At 47.6% G+C, this 12,592-nt stretch overlaps 1 protein-coding gene across 4 annotated transcripts in view; it reads left to right on the top strand.

Annotated features, from left to right (window-relative positions):
* The window catches only part of SUPT6H (SPT6 homolog, histone chaperone and transcription elongation factor), a 47,126-nt gene that overhangs the window by 2,663 nt on the left and 31,871 nt on the right, over positions 1-12,592 (top strand). For all 4 annotated transcript variants that reach the window (XM_087890683.1, XM_087890686.1, XM_087890691.1 and 1 more), the window contains exons 2-8: positions 5,819-5,948; positions 7,324-7,479; positions 8,807-8,877; positions 9,791-9,986; positions 10,286-10,370; positions 10,749-11,022; positions 12,006-12,107. In XM_087890683.1, coding sequence (XP_087746809.1) covers positions 5,819-5,948; positions 7,324-7,479; positions 8,807-8,877; positions 9,791-9,986; positions 10,286-10,370; positions 10,749-11,022; positions 12,006-12,107 — 1,014 coding nt within the window. The remainder of the gene's footprint in view (positions 1-5,818; positions 5,949-7,323; positions 7,480-8,806; positions 8,878-9,790; positions 9,987-10,285; positions 10,371-10,748; positions 11,023-12,005; positions 12,108-12,592) is intronic.

Genomic DNA, 12,592 nt, shown 5'->3' with positions numbered 1-12,592 from the left:
CAATCCTCTGGCCAGGATGGGGGCAAGTGGGGAAAGGCTTCTGTATTCTGGTATTCAGAGTTGCCCCAGAGAGCAAAATGGCTTTGGAGGAGATCATTTAGAAATGCTTTTTTAAGGCTGGCAGAGCAGGGAGGGGCCCTTACTGGAATAATAAAAGGAAGAATTCAGGGCTCTGTAATTACCATCTTGTTTAGGAAACCCCAAAATTCCTGCTGAGTGCCAGTTTGATGTAATCACGTAGTAGAGAGAGAGGCTGGCATAGTAGTTAAGGCATCAGGCTACAAACGGAGAGACGCTGAGTTCTAATCTCGCCTTAGGCATGAAAGCCGGCTGGGTGACTTTGAGCCGGTCATTCTCTCTCAGCCTCAGGAAGGAGGCAATGACAACCCACTTCCAAGAAAGCTGCAGGGCCTACAGGTAGTCCTTGACTTACAACCATTCACTTAATGACCATTCAAATTCACAACTGTACTGAAAAAAGTGACTTCTGACCATTTTTCACACTTTTGACCGTTGCAGCATCCCCGCGGTTACATTTGGATGCTTGACAACTGATTCACATTTATGACGGTCGCAGTGTTCCCGGGGTCACGTGATTCCCTTCTGCGACCTTCTGACAAACAAAAGTTGAAGCTTGCAAGGAGGGGTCCATTCTGTCCAGGAAGAAAAGGGGCCCTTGGCCTTTGGTGGCCACTTGGGTGATGGTAGTGACGATGATGGTGGTGGGAGGCTAAGATGGAGAGAGCAGTGGAGTCCTTGGTCCTCTCTGAGCTTGGTGGTTTTGTTGCAGACGTTTCCTTACCAAACTAGGTAACATCATCAGTGCTACTAGGAAGTGGAGCTTGCTCTCATTTTAACCCCACTCCGCACCTACATTGGTGACGTTGCCTGGTTTGATAATGAGACGTCTGCAAAAAAACCACCAAGTTCAGAGGGGCACCAAGGACACCCCCCCTCAAACACACACAGTTGAATCCTGAACTACAGGTAGTCCTCGACTTACAACCACAGTTGAGCCCAAAGTTTATGTTGCTAAGTGAGAAATTTGTTAAGTGAGTTTTGCCCCATTTTACAACATTTGTTAAGTGAATGGCCAGAGTTGTTGATAATAACAATAATAATAATAATAATAATAATAATAATAATAATAATAATAATAATAATAATAATAATAATAATAATAATAATAATAATTTTATTTCTATACCGCCCTTCTCCCGAAGGACTCAGGGCAGTGTACAGCCTATTAAAAACACAAGACAACATCAGTTAAAATAGTTTAAAATTATTAAATAAATTCGGCTGAATTTTAAAACCCCAGAATTTTAAAACCCAATTTAAAATTGTTATGTTGATAGCCCAGCCTGGCGGAACAACAGGGTCTTGAGTGCGCAACGAAATACCCGGAGGTCGGAGATCTTACGTATTTCCGGGGGCAGTTCATTCCACAGGGCTGGGGCTCCCACAGAGAAGGCCCTCCCCCTGGGTGTCGCCAGCCGACATAACTTGGCACCCTGAGGAGACCCTCTCTGTGGGAGCGGACTGGCCGGTGGGAGGCTATTGGTGGCAGAAGTTGGTCTCGAAGGTACCCGGGTCCTGTGCCATGGAGCGCTTTAAAGGTGGTAACCAACACCTTGAATCGCACCCGGAAGACCACTGGGAGCCAGTGCAGCTCGCGCAGGAGGGGTGTCACCACCCGCATGGCCGCATTCTGGACCAGCTGGAGCCTCCGAGTGCTCTTCAAGGGGAGCCCCATGTAGAGAGCATTACAATAGTCCAGCCGGGAGGTGACAAGGGCGTGAGTGAGAGTTGTTAAATTAGTAACCCTGTTGCTAAGTGAATCTGGTTTCCCCCTTTGGCTCTGCTGGTCAGAAGGTTGCCAAAGGGAATCACCTGACCCCAGGACACTGCAACCGTCATAAACGTGAGTCAGTTGCCAAGCATCCTTCAGTGTAGCAAGAGTGCTGCAGGCTCCTCCTGCTGACTGCAATTTGGCAGTTCAAATCTCACTAGGCTCGAGGTTCACTCAGCCTTCTGTCCTTCCGAGGTCAGTAAAATGAGGACCCAGATTGTTGGGGGCAAGAGGCTGCTTAGAGAGGGCTGGAAAGCACCTTGAAGCGGTATATAAGTCTAAGTGCTGTGGCTATTGCTATCCGAATGTAAATAACGTGACTGGGTCTGCTACAATGGCCAAAAGTCTGAAAAATGTGCGTAAGTCTCTTCAGTGCCGTTGGAACTTGGAACAGTCACTAAATGAACGGTTGCAAGTCGAGGACTGCCTGTAGAGATGTTCCCTGCCTCTGCTGCCGTGTTTCTGGATCGCTCCCAATGTGGTTCAGCCTTCTCTTGTTTGTCTCGCCCTGTTTTCCCAGCTCCCTGGCGAGAGGCCATCATCGGTCCTCGCGTAGGTTGAGCCACCTGCCTTTGAATCCCTGCTCTGCTGTAGTCTTAAGTGAAGGGCCGGAGCCAAATGCAGCTCCTAGACTTTGGGGCCAGTGGGGTTGCTCACGACAAATGCAGTAGCACGCCTTTGTTATCGCTGCCACCCAATATGGAGCTGGACTGGCTGGGTTTTGTGTGAGTCTCAGAGGTGCTGCCCTGCACATAGCCAGGTGTGAGATGCTGATGATAAGTTTGGGCTTACTGCCACGGTGTCGGTTTCCTTGCTGTGAGGAAGCAGCTTTCTGCCTCAGCTACTTAGTGCTGGGGTCAAGTTAGTAGATTTGGGGTAATATCTGTGGGGATTCTCCGTCATCCAGGTCATGGTTGTCCCAAAGGCACTTTTTCAAAAAGGCAACTGGACTTTGCTTTTCCTTGAAGACGTTTCGCTTCTCATCCAGGCAGCTTCTTCAGTTCTGAGAACAGAGAAGAACTGGAGAAGCTTCTTGGATGAGAAACGAAACATCTTCAAGGAAAAGCAAAGTCCAGTTGCCTTTTGAAAAAGCGCCTTTGGGGCCCTTGGAGTAATGTTCCCATCAATCCCTTGTTCAGATCACTCCCTGTTAGCCTGAGCCCTCCCCATCAAAGGGAGGAAGGATCTAGTTCAGGGGTCTTGGGGACTTGGGGAATTCTGGGACTTGAAGTCCACAAAGCCCCATCCGCTGAAGCCAGCTTGATTACAGAGAGGTTGTTCCTAAGGCCCAACGCCCAGTTCAGGTGAGGCTTCCATTGCCTTGACCAAGAGGAGGAAGATGGTTCTATATCAAATCAAGCCTGTATAGGCTCTGCTTATGGGTCCCTCAAAGCCCCCCGGTTCTCAGAGATGGTCTGGGACACAAAGAGGCAGAAGAGAGGCTCAGGGGGATACTGGACGAACATCTTCCTTGAAATAATCTACCACAAGCATGGGCCTTTATTAAGGAGGGCTGGTAGTCCTCGACTTATGACCACAATTAAGCCCCAAAAGCAAGACAGTCGTTATGTGAGTTTTGCCCCATTCTACAACCTTTCTTGCCACCGTTGTTAAGTGAATCACTGCAGTTTTAAAGTTAGTAACATGCTTGTGAAGTAAAACTGGCTTCCCTGTTGACTTTGCTTGTCAGAATCAAGATCACGTAAAGTGTTAATACCACTTTATAATGCCTTGGTAAGGCCACACTTGGAATATTGCATTCAGTTTTGGTCGCCATGATGTAAAAAAGATGTTGAGACTCTAGAAAGAGTGCAGAGAAGAGCAACAAAGAGGATTAGGGGACTGGCGGATAAAACATACTTAGAACGGTTGCAGGAACTGGGTATGTCTAGTCTGAAGAAGAGAAGGACTAGGGGAGACATGATAGCAGTGTTCCAATATCTCAGGGGTTGCCACAAAGAAGAGGGAGTCAAGCTATTCTCCAAAGCACCTGAGGGTAGAACAAGAAGCAACGGGTGGAAACTAATCAAGGAGAGAAGCAACTTAGAACTAAGGAGAAATTTCCTGACAGTGAGAACAATTAATCAGTGGAACAACTTGCCTGCAGAAGTTGTGAATGCCCCAACACTGGAAATTTTTAAGAAGATGTTGGATAACCATTTGACTGAAGTGGTGTAGGGTTTCCTGCCTGGGCAGGGGGTTGGACTAGAAGTCCTCCAAGGTCCCTTCCAACTCTGTTATTCTAAGTTCTAAGGTCGCAAAAGGGGATCATAAGACCCCGGGACACTGCAACTGTCATAAGTACATGCCAGTTGCCAAGCATCTGAATTTTGATCCTGTGGTCAAAAGTCATCTTTTTTTCAGTACCGTTGTGACTTTGAATGTCACTAAACGAACTGTGGCAAGTCAAGGACCAGCTGCAACCCAACAGCCTTCATGAAAAGTCTGGCTGTTCTGACTGATAGAATTTAGAATTTTTCCCAAAAGATGAGCATTTGGAAATCAATTACATCACTGCTAAATTCTAGACCCCAGCCATAAAGCTTTACAATAATAGTTACCTAATCAGGCTTTTCTGAATTTTCAGGTTGTATTTGGACATGTCTGGTCTTGGACCATAATAAAATATTTGTTGTTCTCTGGAAAAAGTGGACTTGGAACTGCTGGAACACGCTGGCCCCTTCCTGTTGTGTACTTGTGCAGTGCTGATTAGCTACTACCTCATGTCTCTTCTAAATAAATACTACCTCATGTCTTATTTAGAACATAGAATGACAGAGTTGGAAGGGACCTTGGAGGTCGTCTAGTCCAACCCCCTGCTTAGGCAGGAAATCCTATACCATTTCAGACAAATAGTTATCCAATCTCTTCTTAAAAACCTCCAGTGTTGGAGCATTTACAACTTCTGGGGGCAAGTTGTTGTTCCACGGATGAATTGTTCTCACTGTCAAGAAATTTTTCCTTCGTTCTAGGTTGCTTTGTAAATGAGTAAAATGTCCATGGGAATTCTCAGTGCTCCAGGCCATGGTTGTCCCAGAGGTGCTTTTCCAAAAAGCAGCTGGACTTTCTTGGTTTCTTTTTCCCTGTGAAAACGTTTCGCTTCTCTTCTTAGAAGCTTCTTCAGTTCTGACTAACGGGTGGGGAATGGAAGGATTTATATTCTTTGCTGTCTCTTTTTCTTTTAGCAATTCTTTTTTTATTTTATTTCAATCAACATAAGTCTTAATGAACATTGCATTGAGTTATTTTACAGTTCAATATTAATATTAATAATAATAATAATAGTAGTAGCAGTAGTAGTAGTGATGGTATAATGTTTACTTACATATAATCATAATCTTTCATTATTTACTTGTATCTAGTAGTAATCTCTTATTTTCTATTTTTTACTTCTGTTATCTAGCCACTGATAGAACACACCCCATATTGAGAAATATTGTGATTCTTCCTTATCCTTTATTTTTATCGTCAATCTATACCATCTCTGCACAATCTAATAAAAAGATATTAGATTATCTTCTCCTCTGTAGGAGTATCCTCATTCTTCCAATATTGTGCAAATACAATTCTCATGGCTGTCAACACGTGTAGTATTAGATATGTATTCCCTTTGTTGTAGTTTTCTGGTATTATACCTAACAAGAATATTTCTTGTTTTCGATCTATATGTTGCTTTATCATTTTTTCTAGCCAAATGTGTATTCTCATCCAAAAAGTGTTGCCTTTGGGCATGTCCACCACATGTGATAATATGAACCTGGTATCTGATTGCATTTCCAACATTTAGTGGACATGTTTTTGAACATCTTTGTTAATCTTTGCCGTCTCATCTGGTCGTTAACAACCTGAGGGTTAGTCGTTAGTTGCAAATGTATGTGTAAAAGTTACAAATGCAGAATGTTTTCTGCCACAATCGTAAAGCAGTTTTGGAGGCCTCTTTTTAACTCCAGCCTCTTCCCCCTCCAGGCAGCGCAGCTGAGAACCGCAGCCATGTCCGACTTTGTGGAAAGCGAAGCGGAAGAATCGGAGGAGGAGTATGATGAAGACGGGGAAGTGGTCTCGAGACCCCCCAAAAAGTTTGTGGAAGACGAAGATGGTGAGCTTAGATAGCGTTCCCAACACTTATATGTTGTGTTCCCCTTTCAGTCCCTCAATTTGTTCTGTGAAAATTAAAAGTTGTTTCGTTGGATGGACAGCAAATAAATTCAATAAATCAATAAAAAAATTAATCCTGTAGGCCGTATTCACGGTAACTTATGTCTTGATCACTTCGTGGTTGGATTATTGTAACGTTCTGCGCTTGGGGCTGCCCTTGAAAAGCATTCAAATGCTGCCATTGGTCCAGAATGCCCTGGCACAGCAAAGGTTTGGGCATTCCACAAGATGGCCCCTGTCCCTCCGGGTCAAAGGGATCTTGTAAGGCACTTCCAGGTTGAAAGGATTAACCAAGGGTATCACCGTTGCCTGGGGGTCACCTGTGGGGGCTCCCTTTAGATCCCCGTCAAGGAACTGCAGCAGATGATGGGAACTCACTCTGTCCCACAGCAGCAGGTGGGTCTCAAACATGGGCTTGGAAACCTTCTACCCAGTGTCCCAACCAGAATGACCCACCGTGCTCCTTATGTAAATTGATTTACTAAATTTATATGCTGCCCATCTCCTGGATAAGGCAGCCCTGAGTGACAAACGATGAAAAAGATAAATATAAAAGCAATTAAAATTAAAAAGAGATGTGTAAGAACTAAGACCAAGAGCCAGACAGCACAGGTGTGAGATCTTATCCCATCAATCATCTCCATCCAGGAGCAAAGGCCTTCCATAATACCTCTTCTCTGCCAATTGCCATCTCCCAGTGGCTTTGGAGTACAATTCAGGCCACAGCTGGTCATCCGAAAAGCCCTACATAACACAGGCCAACAGAGTTGAGGCGGGGGAGCATCTTTCTCTGATTTCTTCTGCTTGCCCCACCAAAGTTCACAGAGCTGCCTGCTTGGGGGTCCCCTCTGTTAGGAAGGGTCACCTTGAGAGACTTTGACCCAGGCCTTCTCTGTCATGGCACCCGCCCTGAGGAGCAACATCACCTCAGAGATGGCAGAGCAGATGCCCTGCTTCTTTGTGACAAGGACCCATTTGGTCACAATCAGTCAGTTGCCCTTTCAGGAGCCCCACAACTCCCAGCCTTGCTGGGATTTGAAGTCAGCTACCGGCCGTTTTGGTGGCTGCTTTGCTCCTAGCTGAACCAGGACCCCATCTGGTTTGCCCGTCCCCGGAATGAGAAGGGCTTGCTGTCTGATTCTTCCACAAATCAGTGTGTGACCCAAAGCCAAGGACTCTGTGGGACTCTGTTCCCCAGAAGTTCTTCTGCCCCTGTCAAGTGTTACATCCGGCCTAACCTTTGGTCCCCCTCCTTCAGGCCAAATCTCCCGTTCCGTTTGGTTTTTATTTATTTTATTTTTGGCTGCCCCTTTCAGAGGAGGAAGAAGAGGAGAACCTGGACGACCAGGATGAACAAGGGAACCTGAAAGGGTTCATCAACGACGATGACGATGAGGAAGAGGAGGAGGAGGAAGAGGCCAGCGATTCGGGAGACTCAGAGGATGACGTTGGCCGGAAGAAAAGAAAACGTAGTAAGTGTCTGAGACGGGCACGCAGTGACTAGGAAAGGATTGGTCATTACCTAGAACGCTTTACCTGGCAGAGGGCCAGGATATCCACGGGACTGTCTGCCCCCTTACATCAGCCTCTCCCACTCATTCCGTCAGGGAAGGTATGCTATGACCCAAAGGTAGGATGCTACTACAAAGATGATCAGGTGGCTGGAGGCCAAAACATACAAAGAACAGTTGCAGGATTTGGGTTTTGACAATCTAGTGAAGAGAAGGACTAGGGGGAACAGGATAGCATCTTCCAATATTTGAGGGGCTTTCAGAGAGAAGAAGTGGGGGGCCAACCTATTCTCCAAAGCATCAGAGGGCAGGACAAGAAGTATCAGATGGAAACTAATCAAGGAGAGACGCAACCTGGAACTAAGGAGAAACTTCCTAACAGTGAGGACAATTAAACAGTGGAACAGCTTTGCCTCCAGAAATCGTGGGTGCTCCATCACTGGAGGTTTTTAAGAAGAGACTGGACAGTCACTTGTCTGAAATGATTTAGGTTCTCCTGCTTGAGCAGGGGGCTGGACTAGAAGACATACATACTAGAAGACATGTATGTATGTATATGTGTCTGTGTGTATTGAAAGAAAGGAGGGAGGGAGGGTAGGAAGGAACAAAAAAGAAAAAAAGAGGGAAGGGAGGGAGAGAGAGAGAGAAAAGGGAGGGAGGAAAAGAAGGAAAGGAAAGAAAGGAAAAAGGGAGGGAGGGAAGAAAAGAAGGAATAAAGAAAGAGGAAGGAAGGAAAAAAGAGAGGAGGCCTTGCAGTTCTGCCTCTCCTCCCTCCTGCTGGCATGACACTGTCAGGTCCTGCCTCGCCAGTCTTCTCAAGGAAACAGAACATTTCAAAAGGAACTTTTATTGAAAGACAGGGATAGCAAAGGAGGTGTAGGCGGGAACTGAGGTTTCCTGCTCAAAGCGCTAACTTAAACCCTTACAAGCCAAGGCCCTCCCGATGCCCGGTCCAACATTGAGCCAATCCCAGGTGGTGCAGATGTTTTGAGAACCTCAGGCAGGGAAGGTGGTAACTGTCATTCTCCCAGACGTTGCTCCGGTTTCGCTTTCTCCGTGGCCGGGATAGCCCAGATGGCTCCAAGCACATTCCGTTCCTCCTCCCTGGGATGACCCCAGGCACCTTCCTTCCCCTCCCTATTCCTCTCATGGACCCATACAATGAAGCAAGGGAAAGCCCATGACAGTTTCCCCCCCTCCCCCCCCCAAAAAAGCCTCTCCCCTCCCAACAGAAGGGCAGCGTCCCAATAGGGAACTTTGGGGACCTGACACCTCTCTCTCGTGACAGATTTTGATGATCGCCTGGAAGACGATGACTTCGACCTCATTGAAGAAAACCTGGGCGTCAAAGTGAAACGCGTGAGTATTATTGGGGTCCCTGGCGAGCCTCTGGGGGGTCTCCGCGGTCTGCTGGGAGGAAGGTGGGCCTTGGAACCCTGGGCATCTTCTTGGGTTCTTTCTCCTTGCTTATTTTACGGTTCAGTTATTTTGCTTCTGTTTACACTCGACAGAAGGAGGGCCCAGATTGTTTGGTGGTGGTGGTGGTGGGGAGATGCTGACATTATAACCTGCCTAAAGAGGGCTGCAAAACACTATAAAGGGATATAGAAGTCTAAGGGCTTTTGCTCTTCTCTTCCTCTTTGTTCTTGTAAGCCCTTTAGTCCCACAGTGAGATAGGCAGCCAATAGATTTAACAAATAAAAGAGTGAATGAAATAAAGCCCAGGCCCATGGCATGGCCTACTCACCACAGCCAACCCGTTGTGGGACAACTCACCATAGCAGAAAGGATTAGTTCCTTTCCTTAGGCATCATAGCTTTACAAAAGCTGATAACCAGAGGATGCATTTCCTTTGATACAAGAGATAGAACAATTTTGATGAAAACATGGCCAACAGAAATAAAAGGAAGTAAGTGAATCCTGCAGCGAGTCGCCCCACAGTGAGTTGGTTGTGGTGAGCAGGGTGTTGGTGGTTGAACTAGAAGTCCTCCAAGGCCCCTTCTAACTCTGTTATTCTGTTATTCAGTGGGCCATGGGGAGTTGTCCCACTCCAGGCCCCACTGCCTGTGCTGCTAGTGGATATCCATATGCAGCTCTTCCCCAAATCACCTGTTCCTTCAGGTGTCCTTTGGGGGTGTGCTGCTTGGAGTAGATGGTCCCTTGGTTGATGGCAGAGAAGCTCCCCCAGATGGGCAGGTGGCCTCGCAGGAAGGCCCTGGGACGGGGAAGGGGAAGAGACTGGGGGGTATTGAACAGATGTGCCTCTTGACAGCAAAAATTCAGGCGGGTACGGAAAATGTCAGATGATGAAGACGAGAAGGAGGAGGATTATGGGAAGGAGGAGCATGAGAAAGAAGCCATTGCAGAAGAGATCTTCCAGGACGGGGAAGGCGAGGAAGGGGGCGATGGAGCCGATGGGCACCTGGCCGCAGCTGACGATGAGGAGGATGAAGAGGAAGACGAGTCTGGTACGTGTGGCCGTGAGCCTCCTGGGATTTAGCGTGGAGAGAGCACCAGCAGTGGAGGGAAGCAGCCCAAGAGAGCCAGGCAGTGAGTTTTCTCCCCTTCACTTTGGAGGTATCGGAGTCCAGCTGCAAGGGGAATGGTGGAGGTAGAGGAAAGCGCTAGATGTACTCATCCACCAGCCCTTCAGAATTTCCTACGCCCGGTCTGATGGGAACACAGGCCCCGCTCATCGGGTTGAGGAGGAGGGCGAGGGTCTACCTAGAGCAGCTTTGCAGGGGTTCTTGCTGTTGTTTTGTCTTAGACATCGATGACTTCATTGTGGATGATGACGGGCAACCCCTGAAGAAGCCCAAATGGAGGAAGAAGCTCCCCGGATACACAGACGCGTGAGTCGCCTCTTCCTCCTCCTCTTCTCTCTTGAGAAAGAATCCGTTTCTGCTCTGAAATGCTCCCCAGGTGGGAGACATTTCGTGGGATGGGAGGTGGCTGGACGTGCCCATAAGTCCCCTGGGCCGTTGGGGGCGTGGCTCTTGAGGATGGGGCCAGCTTCATCCAGTTATGGACCTTCTTGAGAAGGTGGTGGTTCCATTGGGGAGATGAGTCTTGAGGATGGGGCCAGCTTAATGCGATACAGATCTTCTTGAGAAGGTGGTGATTCTTGAGGTGGTGGTGGTCCCATTGGGGACATGGCTCTTGCAGATGGGGCCAGCTTCATCCAGTTATGGACCTTCTTGAGAAGGTGTTGGTTCTGCTTCTTCCAACAGAGCTTTGCAAGAAGCTCAGGAGATCTTCGGCGTGGACTTCGACTACGATGAGTTCGAAAAGTACAACGAATACGATGAGGAGATGGAGGACGAGTACGACTACGAGCCCGAGGAGACGGAAGGGGAGATCCGGGTTCGGCCTAAGAAGACGGCCAAGAAGCGGGTCAGCCGACGCAGCATTTTCGAGATCTATGAGCCCAGCGAACTCGAGAGCAGCCACCTGACCGACCAGGACAACGAGATCCGTGTGACCGACATGCCCGAGAGGTTCCAGGTGAGGATCGGTCGGTTGTCCTTTCCCCGTCTTCGCCCCCTTCCTCTTCTTCCAACTCTTTACTCGCTGGAGAGCCAGTTCCAAGGCTTCAGGGGGACCTTAGGCCAGGCTTTCTCAATTTTGGCCACTTAAAAATGGGTGGAGTTCAACTCCCACTTACAACCGTCTCAGTCTCCCCAGTCATGTGATCAAAATTCAGCTACTTAGCAACCAGCTCGGTTTTTTTTTTTAAAAAAAAAATTATTTTAAAATAAAAATAAAACATAAAAACAACATCATTCCAAACAATCACAGTGTATCGATCGGTTAACATCCTTTTGTGCTCAATCCCATCTTCAAAGTATCAATATATGACCAAAGTTTATTTTCATAAAGAAATATCTCAACTTCCACTTCGTATTTCATATTTATCTCCATGTTTTATTATCTATCCATTGATAAAATAAATCCCATATCAAATAATAATTCAGTTACTTAGCAACCAGCTCGTATTTATGACGGTCGCAGTGTCCCGGGGTCCCGTGGTCCCCTTTTGTGACCTGACAAGCAAAGTTGACAGGGAAGCCCAGATTCACTTAACAACCGTGTCACTAAGTTAACAACTGCAGTGATTCACTTAACAGTGGCAGCAAGGAAGATGGTAAAATGGGCACAGCAAATGTTTCACTCTTAGCGACAGAAATTTCCAGCTCAGTTGTAAGTCGAGGACTACCTGTAGAATTTTTAAACAAACTGCTCCCTCCCCTTCTAGACCCCCTGATGGCCTTATCACTGTTTATCAATATTGCTTATGTTCCATCTGCATTGTCTGGCACCAGGGACCGGGCTGCTTGTAATTCCCTACAGAGGCTAGGTTTTTAGAGGAGGGGGTCTTTTGTCCTTTCCTTCATCCCTATACCCTTAAGGGCTGGGCTTCTCTGCCCCCTGGGCAAAACAAGGGTGGGGTCTCCAAGGAACTCCCTTTTTCCCTTGCCTTCCCCCAGCTGCGCTCCATTCCCGTGAAGAGCGCGGAAGACGATGAACTGGAAGAAGAAGCCGACTGGATCTACCGGAATGCCTTTGCCATGCCCACCATCTCCCTGCAGGTAGGACCCCCAGCGCCGCCGCCCCCCTTCCCCCGCTATCCCACCCTCCAGACCTCTTCTGCTGGGGGTTCCGGCTGACTGACCCAAAGGTGCTTTTCCCAAAAGGCAACTGGGCTTCCTTGCTTTTTTTTTTTTTCCTTTCTTTCCCTTGAAAACGTTTCACTTCTCATCCAAGAAGCTTTTACAATTCTTGGGGTGAAGGAGGGAGGGAAGAGAGAGAGAGGAAGGGAGGGAAGGGAAGGGAGGGAAGAGAGGAGAAAGAAGGGGAGGGAGGGAGGGAAGGAAAAAAAGGAAGGAAAACAAAGAAGGAAGGAAGCTGTGGTGGTGCAGTGGTTAGAATGCTGTATTGCAGGCTAACTGTCCACTGCCAGATATTCAATCCCGATGGGCTCAAAGTTGACTCAGCCTTCATGCCACCATGTAGCAGGCCCGTTGGGGATGGGGGGCAATATGCTGACTCTGTAAACCGCTCGGAGAGGGCTGCA

Source organism: Pantherophis guttatus, chromosome 1, assembly GCF_059756535.1.
Source record: "Pantherophis guttatus breed Tessera chromosome 1, ASM5975653v1, whole genome shotgun sequence".
NCBI classification, from domain to species: domain Eukaryota; kingdom Metazoa; phylum Chordata; class Lepidosauria; order Squamata; family Colubridae; genus Pantherophis; species Pantherophis guttatus.
This window is presented reverse-complemented; position numbering and strand designations above follow the sequence as displayed.